Source organism: Apteryx rowi, unplaced genomic scaffold (genome assembly GCF_003343035.1).
Source record: "Apteryx rowi isolate R43461 unplaced genomic scaffold, aptRow1 scaffold_49, whole genome shotgun sequence".
In the NCBI taxonomy this organism is placed as follows: domain Eukaryota; kingdom Metazoa; phylum Chordata; class Aves; order Apterygiformes; family Apterygidae; genus Apteryx; species Apteryx rowi.
Genome location: NW_020450749.1, coordinates 1,285,956 through 1,310,873, shown reverse-complemented (window position 1 = coordinate 1,310,873; position 24,918 = coordinate 1,285,956). Strand labels below are relative to the sequence as shown.

Here is a 24,918-nt window from a genome sequence, read left to right as displayed (position 1 = left end):
TCCTGCCCCCCGGCACGCCAGCGGGCTCCAGGCCTTAATTTCTCGCTCCCAGCTTTGTAACATCTATCGTTGCTCTCAGTTTGTGCATCTTACTTGTTCCTTTGCTCTCGGGTAGAGAGAGCGAACCCCCTGTGCCCGGTCACGCGAGGTGGCGTGCCCAGCGCAACGGCCGGCAGCGAGGCGGCACTGCGCCCCTCTGGGGACGGGGACGGGGACCTCCCGCGGGACGCGGGGGCAAAGAGGGGCCCTAACCTCAGAGAGACTGCAGGGCTGGCACCTATGCGTGCACCTTTTCTTCATTTGTTTATTTTTATTGCATTCTGTTTATCAACTTGGGAAAAGAGGCTATTCTCATAAAACAATGGTTTTTTGCCTCTTGTTTTCCATGATTCTTATGAATATCTTGCTTGCTTAAATAGTTCTAACATAAAGCAATTTATCTTTTATCTAAAATAGCAGTCTGCTATCTATATATCCATATACCACATATTATAGTTTATTTATCCCTTTCCCATATACTTATTTTTGTGGATTTTTGACATGTTTAAGCAGCAGACAACTTTAAGCAACTTTCAAAGCAATTTACCTAACTAAACTACTGAATTGCTAAATTTAGGTTTCCTATTTCTGTCTTAATCTTAGTTCTTCTCTTGTTAAGAGAACAGTTTGCATATATGGTTATTCCACTAATTCATATTATTCAGTATCATAATCCTCACTTCTTCCTGGCAGACCCACTCTTTGTCCATGTTTATATCATTAAAATGTTAATATTATTTTCATTAGTATTGTCCCGATTGGAGAGCTGGTCCACAGGACCCAGTTCTTCTTAAAATACAGCTCACCTTTGACTTTAGAGTACACTGACCGCTGCTCACAGTCACAGAACGCTACACTGCTGACTGCTTGGTGGGGCGCACATGTATTTGCTTGCACTTATCTCCGCACTAGGAAGTCTCATAGTCTCTGTTTAAAGCATGAAACTGAAAATTGTCCTGAGAAATCCAAGACAGTTACTTGAAATCTCTTTCAAAGGCTGGTGACCTTTGTTTCTTGGACTCTTAAGTGTTTCTGTCCCCACTGCAAAGCAAAGTAGAAGCGATATTTTGTGATTGCTCTGAATTTGAAATAAGTGGATGTTAGATCACTGACAATCTTAGAGCACCTACAGAGGAACCCACAGTCTCTAAATTTAGTTTGTCTAACCTGCATTCCTGCATCAGGAATCTGTACCTCTTCTGTGGTCTGTGCAGCCATGAGAAAATGAATCAAATTAAAAACCTCTCTCTCCATTTACGCATTTAAGTACCCCCAAGATAGCTAAGAAATGAATATCAGACAGATTAATTTGTCTAGAATAAATCATGCCAAATAATCTAATTTTCTGTTCTGACTTCTGTTCTAACTGCTCCTGTGTGCAGCAGAAAAGCCACAGAAGCCAGATATTTTGGTCTTAGAAAGACTTCTAGCACTGTCTCTCACGACGTTCTCACAAGCAAGCCAGAGGAAACCACTAATGGATGAGTGCCCAGCTGAGAATATTTATCAAGCATAGGTTATTAACTTTGCTGGATGCATCAAGCGGAGTTCTGCAGGAGTATGTCCTTAGTGCTTATTTGATATTTTCATTAAATGATTTGGATGGCAGAACAGAAAACTTGCTTACCAAACCCGCTGGCTGGGAGGGGCAGCGAGTGTGTTGGAGGACAGGGCTCGGATCTGAACAAACTTGGCAAATTATAGTCAGGGAAAAAAGTGATTCGAAGGACACGCTTTCACTCCTTGCTGTTGGCAGAATAACCAACTGCACAAAAACAGGTTGTGGATTTACTGGTTTGATAGCATCACTGTAAAAACAGGCTTGGTGGTTAGAGTGGATCACAAACTACCAGGCGTCAGCCATGCCAGGCCACTACAAAAAAGTCAAATAGCACTGGGGGATACATAAAAAGGGATATTGTTTGTCAGGCAAATGAATTTATTCTTCCACTATGCCTGGAGCAAGTAAACCTTCAGTTGCAGTATTATAGTCTGCTTTGGCTAGAATAGAGAATTAGAGACGTTAGAAACAACTTTCTCATAGTGAAGCTAAGGAAGCATGAGGAGAGATCACTATGGAGGGTGACAGCCCTGCTTGGTGACTTTGCAAGTGCAGGTCGGACAAGTATCTGTCAGAAATGACCTAAATATAATTGCCCTTACTTTTGGGGCAGGAGGAAGGAGACACTTCCCAAACCCGTTTTTCTACTGGAGCCAAAAGTCATAATTGCAACACCTAAGTTTGATATCTAAATTATACATTGTGAATAACAGCTAATTATCACCCTGGGGCTCTTGTCTTCTGTTTGCTTAATATATCATTAAAAAAAAGAAATCTTAATGTTCAATAATTCAGATTGGAACCAGCTATAATGTAGGCTGGCACTATGCCTTGCAAACTCTATTTGTTTAAACGGTGTTTTCCACGTCCTCGGCTTCTTTTCAGTTCACACTGCCAGCTGCTAACATCTAAATGGTTTATGATCTAGAGACCTGTCTTTTGGGCATTAGGATGATTCAGTTTATTTAATAAAGGCTTTACTGGAACACCCATTTAACTTACTGCACAAAGGATGCTGGATGAAGAGCGGAAAGGATAACTCATACAAATATTACTCATTCTGAAAATACTAAAACTCAGGTTCTGAACAGCCTTTGATATATGACCTCTGCAGAAAGCCTGTAATTAGGACTCTATCCTTTAAACACTTAAACACATTTAACTAAAAGTTAATAGGATTAGTCACATGCCCGAAGTGTGCATGACTGGAAGACAGAGGTTTAAATTCACTGATTTTTACAATTCTGTCATGGCAAGTTTGAGATTAAACATGCACAGAATCAGGCAGATCAGACAAAAAAAGAAGAAGAAACATTTTCCATCTTTTTTTTTTTTAACAGAAATATCAGTTTGGCTTAAAAACCCAAAGTTGGCCTTTCTCTTGTACATCGTCCTTTCAGGCACAGGGCGAGATTTTCTCCACATCCTCAGGATTACAGTCAGTAGAATAAAGAGTGCGTTTAGCCAAGTACTCCTGCCAAGTCTAACAAGGACCAAAGTAAGCAAATCTAAAAGCCAAAGAGCAACAGTCATTGCTCTGCCAATACTGTTGTTGTTGTGCAGGAATCTGAGTCATACTAAAAGGCCTCGCGAGGAAGGCAGCAGCGGAGATGCAAGAAATTCAAGGAGAAGCAGGGAAATCCTAGCTCAAGAAGCGCCGCAGCAATGATGGGGCGGCAGAGAGGGCTGGCAGAAGATAGCATCATTTCCTTCTTGACGGTATCATGGGGAAGACAGAAGGCTGAAAGAGAAAAAAATGACAAACCAGAAGTTACGTTTTCTGGTTAGAAAGAAAAATTAAATGAAAAAATTATTTATTTCGGTGTCCGGTTCTCTCTGAGAAGCCACCTGGAGCAGAGCAAGTTTCGTCAGATCTGAGAGAGCAGGGAAAGAGTTGAAGATAGACGCAGCAGGAAGAGCCAGGAGTCTTCGATTGCACAACGTGCAAATATTTGAATATGCACAGCTACGGCATTTTGCTCAGCTGCTCCGCAGGTCAGGGCTGCTCGGAGCTGGGAGCACTGCTTACAGGGGTGTATTTATGAGGCGAGCAGTGCGTACTGTTGTAATCGTGACATCCCGTGAAGCCGAGGATCATTTTTTCCCCCCTGAGTCTTGATAAGCAAAGCAAGATTGGAGCAGGTGCTTAATACGCATTCCTCGGTCGACGCGGGCTTTCTGTGTGGGTGCCGTCCCACTCAGGCGGGCTTGCGGTTCAAGCTGACCTCACCGCCAGTAAGGTGATACATGGGAGAGAGGCAAGGGCAGACGTCGCCCAGCTCCTTTTTTTTGGTTTTTTTTTTGGAAATGCCTGTGCGGGGCTTTCCAAGTTTTCCAGTTTGGCTTTGAAAATCACAAAACGTACCAAAACTGCAAGACCTGCTATATATATATATATATTTTAATATATATTCTTATATATTTTTTATACATCTTATATATATATCAGCTTTTTATATTTTTATATATATAAAAAAGTAAATTATTGTAATCAATTTTTAATGTTTCCCTGCACGAAGCGTGGGGAGGGGGGTGCTTATGACTTATTGCTTCGAGTGAAACCGAGCAATGACATCACATGACTGCGGGAAGGAGGGAAAAACGGGGAAAACCCCCAAACCACCAGCTGCACCCGAGGTGTAATCGATCCGCCGTGGGGGCGGCGCCGGCCGCGGCGGCGAGGGGTTATGAGGCTGCGGCGGCGCCGCCGCCCCCTGCCCCGCTCCCTCGGGGCTCCCGGAAGCGCGCGCCGCCCCCCCCCCCCAACGGCCGCCCCCAACCGACGCGCTTCCCGAGGCGAGCGCCGGCCACACGGGAAGTGACGCGCAGCAGTGACGCCGGCGCGAGGCGAGGTGATATAAGGGGTAGGCGGCGGCGGCCGGAAGCGAGCGAGGCGGCGGGCGGGCGGGGAGGCAGGGTGGCGGGGGCCGGCGTCGCCTCTGCCGGGCTCGGAGGGGAGCGGGGAGGAGGGCGGCTGCCTCGCCGCCGGCCGGGAGCTTCCCGCAGGCGCGGAGCCAGCCATGGATTTCCGGAATATCCTCGTGGTGGCCTCGGAGCAGCAGGGGCTGAACTCGGTGCCGGTGAGCGGCGGAGGGGGGCGGGCGAGCGCGCGCACGCGGCGGGGCCCGTTGGAGCCGTTGGGGAGGGGGGGTAGGGGGGAAGGCGCGAGCCCGGTGGCCGTTAAAGCCGTTGGGGAGGCGGCGCCCGCAAATTCCCCGGCGTCTCGCTCGGGCCTTTTCGCCTCACGTCAGTCAGTCGCAGCCTGGAAACTGGCCGCGTAAGCCGTTTTGGGGGACCGGCGGGGCCTGCCCGGCCGAGCGGGAGCCGGGCCTTTCGCCTCGCCGTCGGCACGTACCCGCATCGGGCCGGGGGGCTCCTTCTGTCAACAGGTCCCAGCGCTCCCGCAGCTGGGAAAGGGCAGCCCGAGTTTGTACCTTCCAGTCGCCAAAAGCGTCGAGCTCCGGGAGGACAAAACCGGTGGTGCAGTGGCGTGCAGTAGTTGTGGTTAAAAGTAGATGATTTCTTTTGTTTGCTCTGAAAACAGAAGTCTGCCACGTTTCAAACGCGGGTCAGAAACAAAGAATGGCAAGTTCTGGATGAACTTGCTTTTTGAGTAGTCCAGTCTAATTGCTTGGCCTTGATAAGGAGTAGGCTGCAGCAATGGTAACTGGAGGATTGATGAATGGCGTTTGATTTCTTTCATATGAGTATTGTCCTGAAGTCTGCATTTCAGCAGTTTATCTTCTAAATCAAGCCATCAGTTTTATGTTGATTCAGTGTAAAATAACCCACTTACTTGGCTATGTGAAGCCTGGCAGTAGGAAGAGCTTGCGGTCTTTTGGTACATTGAAATACTGTGTTTCATTCCTTTGGCAGGGCCTGGATTACAACTCAGGTGTGCTTATTTGGATTAAAAAATTCTCTTCAATAGCCACCAGCTAGGGAAACACTTCTGTGTGCTGTTCGACTGGTGTCAGAGTTCTGTGATTCTGTGGTTAGCTTGCTTACAGCAGTGTAAACAAGGGAGGCTCGTTTTTAACATAAACTGTAGGGAACACAGAAGAAGCATGCTCTTTATTTTTAACATTTCTAAAATGGAGACCCTCTAGAACTTAGACTGTCTCAATGCTTCTATGTAATTTTGCTAATAGTCACTAATATTATGACTACTGATAATGTGGACCAACCATATGGTAGATATGCATAATTCATCAGATTCAATCATGTTAAAAAAAAAATCTTATAAGACCTACTCTTTAATTATTTAGCCTGATTTGGTTTTATCCCTGGCTCCATGTAGAAAGATAATTTGTAATATAAGTAGAACAATATCATATATATAAACATGTGAAGATATTTAAATGCCTGTTTATGACTTGCTCATACAACAGGTGTTTCACTAAATTGTCATTGGGTAGTTGTAGTTCTGTTTAAAATTACGTTCTGCTCTCTTAATTTTCTCATGAAGCTTTAATGTCCTGCACCACTCTTTAATGTCACAAATTGTTATAAGCTATGATGAACTGAAGAAACAGCTGCTGTGTTCTCTATCACAGATGTGATACTAGGGGGAGGCAGTCCTACTCCTTGTGCAATGCATGAGGGTTTTGTTACTGTTTTTAGAAAAAGCGGGATTAGGATTTACTTGATTAACTAAGGACTGAGAGTGCAATTCAATCCATAGCTGAGACAGCTTTGATTTCCTGGCTCTCTAGTGTGTTAGTGGTGTAGCTTTTAACTGTACAGGCCTTGATCTCTGAGCAAAAGGGGAGCTGCACTTGACACTATTTGTGATTATCTGCAGCTCCTAGGCTTCATAAGAGTGCACGCTGAGTTTTTCCTGATACTTGGATATCTAAGTCACCCCACCAGAATAAAACTAGTGCATAAAAACTATTCACATGAGAAGCATATAATTAATCTTAAAATATTTTAAATTAAAAATATGGTACAGACCAATTAACAAAACTTGATGGCATGTAGAATTAAGAGTTTTCCAGCAGTGTTAGTTCCTTTGTTAATCAATATATCCTCTGAATTCTCCTTCAAGAAGTTTAAGGGCAAGTTTGCAATGCACTAAGTTAACTATTTCACATTTATGGTAATGAAAAAAGAGTACCACATACATGTGGTATATAGTTTTTCTGTAGTTTCCAGTTCTTCTATTTAAGAAATAATGATTTTCGTGATTACTGTATCATAAAACAGTGATAGTATTGCATCATGTCCCTGTAAAAATAGACCTGTTTGTTCATCTCCCTATGGAAATCCAGATTCTAAAGGAACATTGCTGAAATAAACCTTTCAATACAGTATTATTTGCATCAGATTTTCTTTCTAAATAAAACAGTCTACATATGAATTTGTGTAAAAGTCATTAATGATGTGATGCTAATAATTTTCATAGCAGTTGCTGAAAAGAGCCTCAGTTATGGGTTTTTCCTCATGTAACATTCTGTATTGTATATAGCTCTAGTTACAGGTCTTTATATTCAGCAGTTCATTAGGTTTTGGATATGATCTTGCTTTGATTAGGCACATTATCAATTATGTGAGATTACTRTTGACTTCAGAGAGATTTAAATCACTGTTATGTCAGTGTTCTCTTGCTTGTGGAATTGTTATACCCTATTATGCTGCAAGAATGTTGTGTGACAAGGCATGTGGTAGAAGTGCTTGGAGACCTTTGGATGGAAGAGTCTTCAAGTCTGAAATGAAACTGCAGTCATTTTACAAAACACTGAGCATAGTTATAAACCAAGCCATCCATTTATCTCACCTTCTGTTTCTACTACTATCAATACTTTATCAGAAGTTGAAATGCTCTCATGTTGATCCCCCCCCCCTTCTTTTAACGGGGGGATGAGTCCTTCATATACAGGACTTACAAAATAGTGCAGTTAAGTCTGAAACAGAATGGCATTTAACTGCAAAGAGGTGACCCAAAACTGAAACAGCTTGTTGTCCACGTCAGCACTTGAAATCTCATTTCAAGTCAGACTGATCATGTATAGCAAGTATGAATCTTTAAGAAAAAACCTTCAGCAAAATTGACAGATAAATATAATTGCCAGAAATTTGGTTTGCATTCCCCTGCTTATTTTGCCTTTAAATGTGGCCATTTAAAGTATTTGAGAAGTAGTACCATGGCAAAAATTCGTTCAACAGAGACCCCTATATGCTTAAAGTCTTCCTGTGGAATTGTAACCTACAAACTATTAAATGTTTGCTCATAGGTAGCAGAAGCCCTTCAAGAGAAATATGAAAAATGGCTGTGAAGTATGATTTTTAGTGTAGATTCATTGCAGCATCAGACCCCTTTTCAGTTGGTCTTCATGCATTTATTATGTAACTAAAACTTGTCTCAAAAACAGGGCCTAGAAATGGTCTATGTATTATATCAGTATTCATATGAGGAGGAAAGAAAGATGTGCAATGTAGCAGGCTGACAGGGGTTGAGGAGGGCTTTTAGTCTCGACTATATTTGATAGTTAAGGTCCAGGCTCTTGCAAACGCTGACTAAAATGTGCAAAACTTAGTGAGCTTTCCTGTTCCTAATCTCTCTTCTTGCGTAAACAGATGAAAATGGGGACCGCAATATCACTACGTAAAGGAAACAGTGAAGCATGCTGGTTTTTTAACTGTGTGAAGCAACATTTAACAAAGAAAAAATACTTCTGCATTTTTTTTAATTAATGGTTCAACTTGGGTGTTGTGACAGTAGCAGTTGCAAAATCTTAAAAAATATATTTTTTAGTAGTAAAATGCATAACCTTGTTAAAGCTGGAGAGCTGGAGAACAGTATGAGGTTATGGTTAAAATAGTGTTAAAACATTTGTCTTCATAGGGGTGTTGTAACCTGAAGAGAATCAAACAAATGTATGCACGTTTGGTAACTGCTGTTAACTTTGCCATAATTTGATGTTAAAAACCAGTAGTTGAGCAAGCATTAGATGTATGTATTCTAAGAAACCGTAGCTGCGCAGGGTGAACTGTCAGTGACCCTAAAATGGGACCGTCTGTGGAGTGAACAATAAGGCGATAGCAGAGGCCTTGAAAGTACAAGCCCCGGGTAGTGCCAGAGGCCCTTGGGCTGTAAACACAGATGGCCACTTATTGATGAGTTTGGAGAGCAGCCTCCAGAGGAGCCAGCACTAGGGCATGACAAAAGGAGCGACAAAAGCAAGGAGGTATATGTGACTTAGCTGTGCTAATGAACCCTGAGTTATGCTATCAGAAAGTCACCCCCCTCTCAATCTTCGGCGTATAAAAGGACCTTCTCTTTGGAGAAAGCCACGTGTCTCCACCAATGGGAAGGAAAAACAAGAAAGCTCTGTTGTAACGTTGTATAGGATTCACATAACTTGCTAACCTATAAAATTGTGTGACAACCTATGAAAGTTGCCCAGAACTGATAGCACAAGTGGAGTTATTAGATTGTATAGGCATGTCCATAGCAAAAATGACTGCTTGCACAAGTGTTTTACTTTAGAATCAAGTTATGCAAAACTGATCAGTTTGACATTTTGCATTGCTACATGTGTAAATATTTATTATTAAAGGGAATAGCTTTACTGCTTTTTTCTCTCTCCTGAGTCTAATAGTCTATTGCTTTGGTTTGGTCTGGTACCCAGTCCTCTGGGCTTAATTTGGATGCAGCAAGTTTACAATAATTTTATAAAATCGAGGTTTTACAGTCTAATCTTTGGCACTTCAGTGTTGGTATCAAAACAGCTGCAACTGTATCAGATCATGTGCCAGATTTTAAACAGAAAGGCATACAAGGCAGTGATTTCAGAGAAAAACCTGAGTTTCAGATCATGTAGTTGTACTTGTGACCTGCAGGGCTCACTTGTAGTGCCTCCAGCCCAAGGCTGGTTCCCAGGACACCAGCACCCTGTATTTGGGGGGATGTTTTATATATTATATATGTATGTATATATAAACCCTCATATGTTAATATTTATTTGCCATATTAATCCTAATTTTTAATTAATCTTTTTGGAGTATACATTTCAGAAAAGTTCTGCTTCTTCATTGGTCTTCATGCAATTTAGTATGCTAGATGGACTGCTGAACCAGTTTATTAAGGCTGCAAGCAAAAAAATAATATTTTTCACTTTAATGGACTTTCCAACATACTCTTAAAGTACTGCTAGTCAGATTCAGAGATGAGCAGTTAGTGGGCATATAGTTACGGCAACATTCACAGATGCAAAGGTAAAAATGAGAAATCTCAAAGCACAAAGGAGTTGTGCTCTAAAAATGCTACTCAGTGGTAGGGCTTTTTACTCCTTGAGGGTACACAGTTGAAGAAAGGCACTTTCACAGCCTTTACTTTTTTCTTTGGATAAAGCAGTGCCCACTTGGTATTTTGGCAGTATTCAGGTACTGATCTGTCCCTGGGTGCTACCCTGAGAGATAATGAGCATTTACAGTGTGAGTAGTGCAGTGTTCTGCAATAGCTTGACCTGCTCTTTTCCAGAGGCTAAACGCTTCTGTTTCTCTTGATTTAACCAACTCTGTGTAGATATAAAAAGTTTGATTAGTGCAGCTGCTGTTTGGAAAAAGTAGTGATATGCCCCTATTTACTTTGTCCGTTTTACCTGGAATTTGATGCTGTGTTAATTTGTGGTGCAAGTAAAACATTTTATCAGGGGCTGTAGACCAAGTGAAAGTTTCAGTGCTTTTAAGACAAGTAAACTTAAGCTGGTTATTTTATGCTATTTCCAAATGAAGGTGAACAAAACATGCAACAATGGAAGTAGTGATTCCCAGTACACTTGGAAATCAATATAAAGTAAAGTTACTGATAGGAAGTTTAAGTCTTGAATTTTGCATAACTTTGCACATTATTGATGGCATGTTTGTCAAGCTGCTTCACAAACCTGTTCCTGGGTAGGAGTGCTCAGTGCAGCAAAACAAAGCCTGAAAACTGCTTCCATATCACTTTAATTCTTTATAAAGCCTCCTAACATGATAGATCTATTTACGTTTGTCCCTGCTGTTCAAACAGTTTTCAAAAGTGTTTCTTAGGCCTGAAATACTTTTAGAAAATCCTCTGCTTTGTACTTTAAAAAATATATATATATATATGTGGAAACTGGGTAAGCAAACCAAATTTTTCCAAATTAGGTTACCAATGACAAAACATGCTATGTTTAACTTTGGGAATAAGATAATTTACTTGGCTAGTATGCTACAGACAGAGTATCTTGAATTGCTGTTAAGGTGTCCACTAACTTGCTTCAACCTTTTTCTGAACAAATATTCACTAACAACGAGTGGATTGACTTGTCTCTATATCCTTTCTGATTTAGATTGAGCATGCCAGCCTCCTTTGGGCTACCAAGTCAAGGGTTCCGGTTCACCCGAACTTGGCAGGAAATATTGCCTCGCGGTTCGGGTTTCATAAACAAGTGGTTTTTAGAATGCCTTTTACTGTAAACACAGACTTGAGAAGCTGAGGGGCCGGGGAGGCCGGGAAATTCTTGCCTTTCTAGAAAAGAGGGGCCCGGCGCCAGGAGTTGTCTTATTCTTTAAATAGCCCTGGCAATTATGATTGATTCTAATCATTTCACTTGTAAGTACCAAAAATCCTTCAGAGTAGGAGCATCTCAGTGGTGCAGACTCACAAAATTCATTCTCAGATTGTGGCAGACACTTGTATGTGTAGATGAATCTCAGTAAATGAGCTTGGTTGTAGTAGCTCTTTAATGTGGTGAGGCTGTATGTCAGGTTTTGCTACTGGAAGGTAGATTAATGGTGTAGCTTTATAGTTTTGTTGTTTCAGAAATTATTAAAGACAACTTTAACAGCTGGTATTGTAGCTGCCCTTCTTGGAGCCAGTTTTGGCTGCATTTTAGAAATGAGCCTCTGAACCTTGTATCTTAGTATTTGTGTATGCAAGATAATACCTGATTTTCTATGTTATTTATATAAAAGTAATCCAAGTATCTATGCATGTGCTACTGTTCCAGTGAATCCAAAATTAGAACTGAGGCTTCCATTGTGAGGTACTGAAATCTATAGGGATTTATGCTACAGGCTTGTCTGTTTCTTGCCTCAAAAATATTTGGATGTAGATACTTCTACCACACACTTTCATGTAATCTTTTTAATGTTATGTTCAATAAGGCTATATGAGTATTGAAAAGTATTTGTACCAATACTGACTTCTGTGCCATATATTTGCTTAAAATGTTTTATTTGGGACCTCACTTCACAGCTTTCATTTGGTGAGGATCCTAACTTACCATGCAGAAGATCTTGTTTCAGCTTCTAATCTATTATCTTATCATCGAAATCCCCCCCAAAACTTCTCAAACATCAAAGCACTTTTTCTAAATATATTTTTTGCTTTACATCTGCTTCTGGATTTAACTGACTCCTTCCTGTTGTGTCTATTTTTGCCACTTTTTCTTTGTGTGTCTCATTGCTTCGTTTGTCTTCTCTAGTCTGTTTTTGTGACAAGAAGACCAGAATTATTATTCTTTCCATTTTAGTTGTATCCCTCTAAAGCTCAGTCTGATAATTGGAACATTTATGAAAGAGCATGTCTGAACAAGTGTAAGTGCAAGTATTCCTTATAGATCCCAGTAAGAAAGGCACTCAGACTCTAAGGTATTGATTAAAATACCATTTATTGGAGATAACATGTGAAGGAAAAAGCATGTAGCATAGACTTATGTCCCTTCAGATGCTGGGAACCCAGAGTTGTACAGCATTAGACAGACTTCTAGTCAGGGTGTGCCATGCTGCGCAGATCCTGTCCATGGTGATGTTCACCAGCATTGTGGTCTTTAGAGCTTTTATAGGATGTTCTTAGAAGTAAACAACTCTATTCATCATTTCTGTAACCAAGCAAAAGGATGTTATATGAAAATGTGCTGCCTTACTTCAAGGTAAGATGAGATGTGCAGGTGTTATAATTGCCAGGTGCCAAGTGGGAGTTATATACAGGCTTCTATGTTGCAATTAGTTGGCTAAATTCATCTAGTGGTCAGCTGATAAGTACAGCACAGGCCTGCACTGCATCAAGTCTACTGTTACACCGTTCACTAATTCCTTGATATACTATAGTTTTCCAACTAGGACCACTACAACAGGAACTGAAGTCAAAATGATGTCATTGGTTTTAGATCAGCCTCCTAATTATGCTGATGAAGTCTGCATTCCAACTTACCTTTGGAATAATTACATTTTTAATAGAATTTGTTTGTATTTACTGAATAAGGTGCTCTTAAACTGATACGAGCATCCACAAAAAAGCTGAAAGCCATAATGGACCTGTAAACCTGCAGTATGAAAAATGAAGGGACTCTGACAGCTTGGAGTATATGCTACTTTTGTTTCCTGCTTGGTCAGAGTGTAAGGCTGAACTGAAAATTTTTGTTCCATTACTGTTATAGCTATTGTATTTCTTCTCAGTCTAGTGTGTTTTACTCATTTCCTTTGGTTTTCCTACCTATCTTCTGGTTTCCTGCTATTCCTTTGCACAGTTGAGTACACTACCACCCTCTGTGGAAATTCATTGTTTATTATTCAGTACTGTCTCTATGCTTAGTCAAATACATGACTGTACATGACTGACAAGTGCTAAACTTTTCAGTTTTAAAAACTCTTAAGATTTTACAACTCTAACTTTTCTGACGTGTTTTTTGTTCTTTGCAGAAAAGATACAGTTTGGCTGTTGGTCCTCCCAAAAAGGTTCCAAAAGTCAAGGGTGTAGAGTCTGCAGCAGTGCAAGCATTTCTCAGACGGAAAGAAGAAGAAAAAAGGAAAAAAGGTAACTATTGAAGTTGTCCAAAATATTTCCTACTGGTGAGCTTCATTCACTTTTTAGGACTTTTCCTCTTGCACATACAGCTATTTGTCTGTTCCTTGAATTTAGGCACACAGCTGATGCTAAGTGAAAGATGAAGAAAAACTAAGGATTAGGGATGCTTTTATGCTTTCTTAGGGATTTAAATATTAATCAGCTATCCTAGCTTTTACTGTCAGAAGTCAAGAAGTAGTTAAGGTGAAGAGACACTGCAAGAAACCATGCTGGATTTCTGGTTACTTCATAACTTTGCAAGGCTGTATTTGCGTCAAAACAGAGTTCCTATTGTTCACAGTGCTGTCTTAATCTGCTGTATCAATACAGTCTGAATTTTAATTTTTACGGCAGAAGCTTTGTGCCACAATTTTTTATTATTTACATTTCCTTTAGTCTATAGAAGAAACTGACTGCATTGTTTCTAATGCTCACCCTCTGTTAAGGGTAGCCGAATCCAGTGGACTGGCAGGCCCAGGGGATTCCTCCCCTCCATGAGAGTCTGCACCTTATCCCTTTTTTCAAAGTCTAGCCAGAAGCAAGACTGAGCATGAATTCCAAATAGGCACGCACACACACTCTGTATAGGCACGGCCATTGACAAATAAATTAACACAGGCAGCAGGACAGCGCCTTTACAGGCACCTACATAAAATGCAGCATGAATAGCCCAATTCTGTTTCTAGGGATTGATGTTCAGGGAAACTCCTTTTCCTGGGTCTTTTTGGTATTTGGCCCTTGTAGCCTGTGTGTCGCGGTATCTGGCCCCCAGACCTTTCATCTTGTTCACCAGCTAATTCAACTTGAATTTTGCCAGTAGATCATGGCCACTGGTACTCAAAATGGAGCACATGCTTGTGCAGGAAATAGTTTAGTAAGAATATAGGACAGGCTGTGGAGATCTGGCACAGGGCTCTGCCAGGCAAGTACTGACCAGCAGCTTGCGTGCCTCTGTCCAGCTCCTTCTCTCTGCTCCTCCTCTGCTGCGATGTGCACACTGTTTTCCAATACTTGTTCCTCCCTGATCCCTCCCTTTCTCCACCTTCACCTAAATATCCAATAGTAAGTTCTGTACGATCACAATTCTCTTGCTCAATCCCAAAATTTCCTTCCCTTCTTCAGATATCCTGTGTGAAGTCCTGTACTTTACACAGTAGTTCCCCTTAGTTTGCATAGCGTTATGGAGAGAGTCGCTTCTGTTGAATCACCTTAGTGGGTTGTGCAATAGTGGCACTGCCTTAATTTTTCATCTTTGGATTTTAGGAGTAGCTGATTCAGGTGGATTAGGTTGTCTAGGTCCCCTGCCCTCTTACCAGACCTCTGATCACTCTGGTCTTTGTTTCAAATAGCTGTTAGCCAGATATCCATAAACTTATGTCTTAAATGTCTTAAATCAATTGGAAGTAATTGAAACTAAAAATAGAGTGCTTTTGCATAACTTTCTCCTGGTTTTCTTCTACAGCACTGGAAGAAAAAAGAAGGAAAGAAGAACTCTTGGCTAGACGTATTGAACTGAAACATGACAGAAAAGCAAGAGCTATGGCTTCGCGAACGAAGGATAACTTTTACGGCTATAATGGCATTCCTGTTGAAGAGAAGCCTAGAAAGAGGAGGACTTCTGAGAATGTTGCTCAGGTTGCAGAGGCTGAGTACACAACAGAAGATGAAACTGAACAGTTTGAATACAGTCAGACTGAATCTGAGCATGAGCAAGAGGAATATGAAGAGAAACCAGCCAAAGCTGCAGTGAAACCAAAGGTGCCTCCCAAAAGTGCACCAGCACCTCTGAACTTCACAGATCTTCTAAGGCTTGCTGAAAAAAAACAATATGAACCAGTGGAAATAAAAGTAGTGAAAAAGATAGAAGAGAGACCCAGGACAGCAGAGGAATTGAGAGAGAGAGAATATTTGGAGCGCAAAAACAAAAGAATGGAAGTGCAGAAAGAGAAAAAGAAAAGCGAGAAAGAGATTAGGAATACAGGTGTATCCAGTTCTTCAAAAAAAGTGACTTCTCAGAAAGAATCTGTAAATGCAAAACTTAGCAAAAGCTCAATAGATAAACATTCCTCTCCAAAAGGCAGTCTGTCTTCTATGAGTGGTGCTGATAAGAAATCCAAAGCACCAGCATTGACTGAAAAGCACTCACGGTCGTCGTTATCATCCAAATTCAGTCAAATGGAAAAAGTTAAAACTTCACAAAATGGCTCCTTAAAGAGCTCTACTGGTAGCAGTCATAGTAAATTATCTGTTAATGGTATAGGAAAATCTGGCTCCAGCACTCATGTGCCACCCTCAAAAGCAACAGCCAATGGGGCCCAGAGGCTGCCGTCTGCTAAAGAATCTAACCTGAAAAAATCTGCCCATGGCAAACTGGGAAGTGCTGCAGCCCTTCACTGTGAAGTTAACTCCAATGCAAAGCGGTCAGGTAGCAGTTTAGGAAAAGGAGGACCTGGACATCCAGGTGGCGGTTCAAGTACAGGACCTGGGCGATCAAGCAGCAGCTCTGGTGTGGGACCTGGGCGGCCAGGAAGTGGTTTGACCGCAGGACCTGGGCGACTGGGCAGCAGCCCGGCTGTGGGACCTGGAAGGCCAGGCATCAGTTCAAGCGCGGGACCCGGGCGCCTGGGCAGCGGCTCAGGCATGGGACCTGGAAGGCCAGCTGGCAGCTCAAGCACTGGACCTGGGCGACCAGGCAGCAGCTCAAGCATGGTGCTTGGGCGAGCCGGCAGCAGCTTGGGCACTGGTCCAGGGAGGCCAGGCATCAGCACAAATGCAGGACTTGGGCGAGCTGGCAGCAGCTTGGGCACTGGTCCGGGAAGGCCCGGTGTCAGCACAAACACAGGACCCGGGCGACCAGGCAGTGGCTTGGGAACAGGACCAGGAAGGCCAGGTGTCAGCCCAAGCGCAGGACCTGGGCGACCGGGCAGCGGCTTGGGTACACCTGTAAAACCTAAGTGTACTGTTGTATCAGAAACAATTTCTTCTAAAAATCTAGTCACAAGGCCTAGCAACGGACAGATTAATGGAATGAGACCTTTTCAAGGGCATAGACCAGTGTTTCATCCACAAGGTATGAAGTTTTACAGCAAATAAGATCTTTCAACCTAGGTGTTATTTCCTCCATATTTTTGATATGTCTGGGTTGAGGTCAATGAGGGCCTCTAAAAATTGTAGATGCAATTAGAAAGATGTGGATAAAATGCCATATTTGCCTTTCAAAGAGTGCATTTAACAGTAGAATGCTTTTTTTCCCCCCTTTGCAACTTCTTATTTGTTTTCACCCCTACCCACACTGCCTGAAATCAGGACCTGGAGGGTAAAGTTTTTACATGAAAGAAAACTAAGCAGCCTAGGTAGATGTTGGCATATGAATGGTGTTAAAAGGGAAAGAATTGAAGGATTCACTTCCTGCATCACTTAAATTTGCAGTTACTCATAAAAATTTAGTAGTGCTTTAAATAACAAATGCTTAAAGCAGTAAATAAAAAAAAAATAGAACCTCACAACAAACCTGTGATTGAGTGTTGCTTAAATGTTCTGGCAAATGAATGTTTTGGCAGTGAATTTTACCATCAGTAAGTGAATAGTTTTAAAAACTGGTTTTTGAACAGAAGTAAAAAGCATGGACTCTTACAAATAAGTGTCTAGAAAACCCTGAGTCTGAATAAGAACATAGACTTTTGTCTGGTAGCTCACTCAGGATGCAGCTGATGATACTGATATGTAATCTTCCATAACACAGCTTAGAGGAAATATTTTCTTTTACTGTGTGTCTTAGAATTGTTAATTAAATTAAGACAGAACATTTTCACCTTGAAGCCCAGAGTTATAAATGTCTGTGCTCAGGGCACAGCCAGAAGTACTGTAAAAACACTTGCTTATGAAGAAGCAAATGTAGAAAATGACTGTGTTCTTAGACAAATTAATGTCGTTCTTCACTCCTCTCTCATTTAGGTCTTGGAAGACCTTCTCTCCCACCCATTAGTTACAAAAGGCAGATAGATGATGATGATGATGATGAATACGACTCTGAAATGGATGACTTCATTGAAGATGAGGGAGAACCCCAAGAAGAAATATCAAAGCATATTCGGGAAATATTTGGATATGACCGGAAAAGGTAAGATAGCCCAAGTTAATTTTAAGATATCACAAAACAAACTCTTACAGAAATTATAGTTCAAAGAATAAAACTGAATATTTGAGATGAATGAGTAAATTCTTGGCATCCATAAATGTTCTTGCGTTGCAGAAAGTTAAACATTAGAGTTGCTTCTGTACAGAAGGGATCTTGACTTTTCATGCTGCCTGCATGCTCTTCTGAGGAGCAATAAAATTTGGTGCAAATGGGACAACTGGAAAACAAAACACTGTTTTCAATTTTTCATGTGTATAACTCCTAAATCTTTTCTGTCATTGGGCGTTCTACTTTCTACAGCAGCCTGTAATACTTCAGAATATGTCAAATGCAGTTGCCTGCTGAACTGCTGAATGCAATGGTGTTAGCTATTTCATAGGAGAATCTAACTTGGTGTATTTGGGTAGGAACTGTTGGAAAATGAAATCCCTTATTTGGCTTGTTTCAATACTTTCCTCTTGCCTGACAATAAGGTATAACAAAGCAAGCATTTTAATGACTTGGAACTTTAATTCTTTCAAAACATTAAAATCTAACAGTAAATGGCAAGATAATTTTCTTTTTTCAAAATAAAAAATGTTAATTCATAACAGCCATACATGATCATGTTTTATTTTTAGTGTGCTAAACATGAATATTCAACTTCCAGATACAAAGATGAAAGTGATTATGCCTTACGTTATATGGAGAGCAGCTGGAGAGAGCAACAGAAAGAAGAAGCTAGGAGGTATGCACAGATTTAAATTTAAATAGAAGGTGTGTATGTGGGGGGGGAGTAGTTTGTCTGAAGTCATGGAGCAACTTAGAGTGGATTCTTGCTGATTAAATGTATCCCTGAACATAATACTACTTATAGCAGAGGTAAGTCTCGCTGTTTTTGACAGAAAAGCTTAGGTACAAAGATTAAACTTGGGCAGCCAGCCTGCCAGTGAAATAATGGGTGTAGTAAACAAATCTGTGTTCATTTTAATTATGTAAGTTTTGCTTGCAAAAATTATACCAACTTAAGCCCCAAAATATTTCTACAAATACTAAAAATTCCAGTTAAAATGCTAAACCCTTAAATTTGTTCCAAACACTGCAATACTCTGCTAGTCCTTGAGGATGAAGGAGACTTCTTAAAATTATAAAATATCTGTACAGAGTAATTTTATATATAAATAGTGATTTCAAAATGACTCTATTTTCATATTGGATTCAATCATGATTTCAGCCCCTAGACCTGTGCAAATCTTAACTGGCTATTACAGAAACCTGGCCTTAACCATAAACTTTTATTTTACTTTTTTTAATGCTAGATGGAGGATGTGTGAATGATACAGTTGTCAAAGCTTTGACAAGTTGTACAGTTGTTTTTTGTAGGTAGTGGAAGATATTGGAAATATACTGAGTTACCAAATTTTTTTTTACTGAGGTTTTTTGCTATTCAGATGGGGCCTAGAGTACTGGAAGCTTGTATCTTCAAATTCAGTCAGTGTCCTTATTCCCCCTTGTTCTTGGGAATAGCTGCAGGTCTCACAGAGTTAAGGTAGTCTCTTAAATGGAGTTACAAGAAACAATTGGAACGTTACAGAGGTATTGCTCTTCACTGGGTTCTCTTACTAGGCATTTGGAGTGAGGTTTTGCGAGATTGAATACCTGGCTAATTTTTAACTACACTTTTATAAAGGGAAGGTATGAATCTTGACTATAATTTTGAGTATAACTTTTTTCTATCCCCAGCTACTTTTCCCTGAGATTTTTGTGGTTAAAGGCATTGACCCTTAAAATAAGAAGCTCTTTCTAACCAAGCAAGCGCACTAAAATTATAGTTGTCATGAAATTTTTAACTTAAGTGATGCTTCAAGCCAGAGTTTGATTACATATATACTTGATATATTTTTTTATTCTCTTAATTTGGATGACTGCAGTTTCCTGAACTCAAATTATTTCCTCAATTTGTTTAGGCATTAAATCTGTTTTAGAGCCTGTATTGGAGTAGTTACCCAGAACAGTTGAACCAGGATAGATTGTCATGTTGCTCCTCCTTTTGTATAAAGGTACAAGCTACCTCGCGCTGCTTCAAAATGAACATCAGATACACAAATGCACTTTGTAGGCCTACGAGCTGAGGCGGTAGCTTCTTCATACCCATTCCTAGTATGAAACCAGCAGGACTATCCAGCCTCTGCCCTTTATTGAAGAGGAGGCCAGTGACTGCTGATACTGTTGACATAATTATTGACTATCTGTTTCGATGTACTGACTTCTAGGAAGCGGAGGAAACTAGGCAGGGAGATAACTAGAACATGCTGTGTTCTGCAGTGCCTCCTTCATGTGCCTGTTCACCAGGGCCCTCGCAGCTAGATGGACCGAGGTAGAATGTCTTGCCCACAGTCAGGGAGTCGCAGCACAATCGGTTGCTTCTGTTTCTGATGTCTGTTCTCACCCTTGCCAAGATGAAAGGTTTAAGTGGTTCTTAGCAGGACTGCCTCAGATCAACTTCTTGCCATGATTGCATGTGAGAGTTAGCTTGGGAAGAACTGATTGACACTATTCGTTTTATTCTCAATAAAGAATGACCTCTCAAAGTCAATTTTTTTCATAATGTTGACTTTTCTCACCAAAAAAAGTTAAATCTTTCTGAGACTATTTGACTGTTTCAGTGATGAAAATCTTGATTTCTTTGTACACCTGTCATTCTTAAAGCTGTATTCTTAAAATTAAAGAATACCTATGATTATTGTTGAACAGTTCTAAAATATTTTTCCTTAAATCAACTGTGATAATTTTAGGATTGTTAAGGGAAAAAGCAGAAGTCAAACGTAATGTTTCTTGAGTAGCACTTTGTAAAGGAGCTCATCTTCTTTGGCAGCTTGAGACTTGGTGTTCAGGAGGACTTAGAAGAACTGAAACGGGAAGAAGAGGAATTGAAACGCAAGAGACAGTCAAAGAAGCTGAGGACACGTTAACTGACTTAAAATGGTGTTGATTTTGTTCATTTTTCTGCTACCCTCTGCCTCCATACATCTCTTACTCTATTTCAGTTTCCATTTGCTTGCTAGAGGGCAAAAGAATGTGTAAAGGGATGAAAATACTGAAAAGCAAGGCTTTAGTTTGGCCTAAATAAGATATTTATTTTTAATACTTGCCAGGGTTGATTTTTTTTATGAAGAAATTAGTGCACTAATGCATATTAAGGGGAAGAAAAATCAGTAAAGATTTCCATTGATGAAATCGATTGTTCTAGATGCCAGCAGAAATACTGACTAGCTATGCACTGACTTGCAACTGTGTAGGCCCATAGACCAGTAAATCAGTTTTGCATTCACTTCAAAAAAGAATAACATTCTTGTTCCCTCTTATTTTTTGAGATGTAAAGAAATTGCTTTATATCCTGCTCTCAATCTCCTGAGATGGGATCCCTCAAAGTATTGAAATAGTATCTTCCGTACAGAACCGGCTTGGGTGGGTGTACATTTCAGCTATTGCCACAGATGTTCAAAGCAATAAAGTGCTAACATTTTCTGATTTTGAGGACTGTGTGTCTTAACATAACCAATTAAAAAAAACCTAGAACCTCTTTTATTTCTGACAGTGCGTGTCACTTGCAAATCGTGCAGTTATAGAAATGACCAAAAAATTACGTTGGCTTTTGCTGTGCCTGGAATTTCAATGCCAATCTATTTCAGTATGATAAATACACATCCTGAAAAAAGGAATTTCCAGTGTTTGTATGTAGCTTGTGCTTTTGGGCTCAAGCATATGCCTAGGAATTCTTTTCCTGCCCTGTAAATCTTCAAGTTTGTCTAACAGTTTCTGCCGCTTCAACAAATTAAGTGTACAGTGCACATTGTTTTCTCTTGCATTAAAAATCAGGTGTTTGAATTATTTAAAATGTGAAGCAGTTATTGAATTAGGTTCACTGTTAGGAAAGAACATCAGAATGCAATTGTGTCACTATGTTTGAAACTCTGATATTAATGACTTCATACTACTAACATCTAGCAAGTGATTCTGATTAATTTCATCAAACAAAAAATGTAAAATGATAGTATCATGAGAGTTCAGTTACCTGTTTTAATGTCCATATTTGCACATTATTTCCATCTATGCATTTAAAGACTGTTTCCTTCAGTAACTGAGTTTGTTTACAGTTGGCACAGGGGTTCATGCAAGTCTACAGGGATTGCACTGAGAGTCTGAATCTCAAATCTGGTGGTGCATTTACTTTGATTTCTGCAGGTTCCCTTTCAAAGCTCACCAGTGTCACTACTCACCTTTGCCTCAGGCCCCAAGCCTTGACTGACAAGACCTCTGGCTTTAGCTGCTTAAGCAGTTACTATGTTTTAATACTAGAAGTATTTGGCAAAGTACTACAAAAGCTTTGGGTATATGTTGGGAGGGGCGGGGGGTGAGGGAAGCTAATGAACAACAAGGAAAAATTACTTCCTGAGTAGAAAAACAATGAGAGAACTTTTCCTGTCAGGAGACAATTCAACAGTGCTGCCTTCAGAAATAGCACTTCAGACAGCAAGCTGTAAGGAACAACTTTGGAAGCTGCTGAAGTTTAAATATCTGACTCTTAATGTAAGAAAAAACAAATTTGCCTTTTTGAGTCATTTTCTGTCAATGGTGTAGCATTTCACCGCTTCAGCGTAACACTGACATGAGTAAGCTATTTGGATGGATACTATGAACTAATTCAGTATTAGTTGACAGGGAGCCCAGATGAAGGTAACTGCGTCTTTGCTCCTCTGAATTTTTAACTTTCTATACTAACTAATAAAAAATGTTTCTCAGTGTATACATTTAAGACCATGCAAAATAGTGTAATCTCACTGCTTGTCTATAAATGTGTGACATACTCGCTCTGCTTAAAGGGACCATCTAAAACTGTTTTCTGTTGTAGTTGCTAGAATTATCCATTCAAGCCAATGACTACCGGGACCATGATCAAGCTGCTGGGTTTTGTGTTTTATAGCAGCTGGAGGAAGGCTCTAGGCCTTTGACCCAGATAACTACATTGGTTGCAAGCAATTTCCTGCATGGTTGAAAATACAGGCTCTTCTGGAATGCAAGAACTGTATTAATTCAAAATTGGTTCAGTCTGGAATTAAGTCTGCGTTTCAGATGAATGCAAGTTAAATAAAACCCTGATTTTTATTTATGTACACAGTAGTGATACATTTTAATTCACTTTATACAAGATCAGTTAAATTTCTTAATCTGTAAAGCACTTTGTCATTTGTCTTGTAGATGGTGACTGGAATGCACTCTGCTCTGCCAGCCTCTCTAAGACACTATACCTGTGTTTTTCTTCACACAATAATCATTGTTTAAATTTTATTTCATATGGAAAAATTACTCAAGAACATGTTTGTAATTTTACAATCAGGAAGTACTTTCTCATAATTGGCATGGGATGATAATGGTTTTCAAATTTTGTACAAATGATTGGGTTTTAATGTTTGCATTTGCTGCATTTTTTCTGTAAATTGACTAGGAAGGTACTAAGAATTTGTTTTTTCTTAATTCCTGACCTTGTATTCAAAAATGCTTACTGTTTACCAGATAATTAATTTTATTAATCTAAAAAGAGTACATGAGTACTCTTCCAAAGTGCATCTGAATTTGAGGTTAACTAAAATTGGAAGAATGGTTATATTGGTTTAAGAGGATCTGATGTTAAGCTAGTGATTTAATTGTATTTAATGAAATTCTGGTTTGGTTTTTAGACTTTTAATTCACTGACAATGTGCCTTTAACTAAATTGTGTCAAAAAGTAATGAATGAATGTAGGAGCATAAAAAGGTTGTTCAGTTTCTGCTATCTCAGATTCTATATCCTGAAACTTGATAGTGTGAAATGACAACAGAGTTTTCATAAAACCCTTCCAGGTCTGGTTTTGATTGCACAATTACAGTAGCTACTTCTTAACTGATGATAACGCTAAATCAAATGGAGGGCACTTTCTATTAACGACTACTTTTTTGAAAATGTCTTGTATTTACACTTGAGCTGTATTTACACTTTACAGCAATGTCTTTTGGAGGCCAGGGTTTTGCATATCACAGGAAGCCTTAGTGTGCAACTCTGTGCTGTGCTTTAAAATAAAAATCTTTCAAGAAGTATATGAGATCTCTATGGAAATCTGGATTTATTTTTGTGTAAAGCCCAAAATATTGTCCAGGCAAACTAATTTTCTATTTTTTTTGCATTTTGTAACTTAATCTAGTAGCTGATACATATTTCTAGATATAGCATATTTCTGGAGACCAAAACATGTCAAAAAATAAATATATGGAGAGAGACTGGTGTTTAAATTGTGATGAATGTACTTCTATTTATTTTGGTGAGTGGGTGTGATGCAATATTAAAGTGTTAGTGTGTAAATAAGGGTGCTTCTAGTTTTAGCCAATGATTTTCTTTGGGGATATCAGCTGTGCACAATGTCTTTTTACACAATGTGACAAATCAGGTTTAAAAACTCTTACATAGCTTAACTGTTTTCTGGTGTTGTCAAGAAAGTGTATACTTTTGCGCAAACACCAAATGCATATGAAAGTTTTGCAGAGTATGTATACAATAAATTACAGGCATTAAACACTTTACTGCTATTTCGCATTGGTCTATTTTATGCAAGGCTTTTCAGAATTCTTTTCTGCTGTGTTTTGCTCTGAGCTGTCACGTGAAACACGCTTGATTTTTCTTCAGGAAGAATTATTTTCACTTTCTCATGCAGCCACCAAGAATTACAAAAATTGAATGGAGTCACTTAAACATTCAGAAAAGATCTGAAAATCAGTAGGGTATCTGGCAGCTTAGGCCTGAGGCATAATATATATATTTAGAGGAATGTGTATTTTAGAATGGTGACAATATTAAAAAAAGTGTAGCTTGCCTTTAATTTCTTCAGAATGACAATGGATTTATCTTATCCTGCAGTTTCATAAACAGCATCTTCCTCTAATTCTTTTATTCCCAATTCAGGTGATAAATATATGTGGGAATACAGATAGAACAAGCAATGTTTTCTATTTTAAAATAGCCCTCCAAGTGTTAGATCAACACTAGCCCTCAAGAGGGGCTTAAAATATCAGTAAGCGTGCATGCTTATAGTTAATCATCCTTTGAATGCTAATTCCATTTTTGGAATCACTTATTTCCAAACAAGTGTATTCTGTTCAGGTGGAAGGTAATTCTATACTGAGTTATTAGCTTAATCCAGCCAACAGTACTGTTAACTCTCTGGAAGCAAAAGAACTATTTTACTTAAATTTTAAAAAATTGATTCCCTTGTTTGAGGGCAATTTTTAGTTCTGCAACTAAAACTTTAAGCAGGCCACTAGACAGATCTGAAATAATAACTTTAGTCATCCA

The 24,918-nt window shown here is 39.8% G+C and overlaps 2 protein-coding genes across 5 annotated transcripts in view; both read left to right on the top strand.

Annotated features, from left to right (window-relative positions):
* The first annotated feature begins 4,522 nt into the window (after positions 1–4,522).
* Positions 4,523–24,918, top strand: part of SPTY2D1 (SPT2 chromatin protein domain containing 1) — a 29,533-nt gene continuing 9,137 nt past the window's right edge. Inside the window, exons 1-7 of one of the 4 annotated variants that reach the window (XM_026078899.1) lie at positions 4,524–4,680; positions 13,274–13,388; positions 14,881–16,488; positions 17,373–17,538; positions 18,206–18,283; positions 20,411–20,520; positions 22,795–24,149. In XM_026078899.1, coding sequence (XP_025934684.1) covers positions 4,621–4,680; positions 13,274–13,388; positions 14,881–16,488; positions 17,373–17,538; positions 18,206–18,283; positions 20,411–20,507 — 2,124 coding nt within the window. In that variant the 5' untranslated portion in view covers positions 4,524–4,620 and the 3' untranslated portion in view covers positions 20,508–20,520; positions 22,795–24,149. Of the gene's footprint in view, positions 4,681–13,273; positions 13,389–14,880; positions 16,489–17,372; positions 17,539–18,205; positions 18,284–20,410; positions 24,150–24,918 lie in introns of those variants that run through there. The other 3 variants (XM_026078898.1, XM_026078900.1, XM_026078897.1) reach the window with 3 other exon arrangements.
* UEVLD (UEV and lactate/malate dehyrogenase domains) overlaps positions 20,435–24,918 on the top strand; it is a 31,738-nt gene continuing 27,254 nt past the window's right edge. The window contains exon 1 of the mRNA XM_026078903.1: positions 20,435–20,520. Within this exon, the coding sequence (XP_025934688.1) occupies positions 20,518–20,520 (3 nt within the window). The 5' untranslated portion in view covers positions 20,435–20,517. The remainder of the gene's footprint in view (positions 20,521–24,918) is intronic.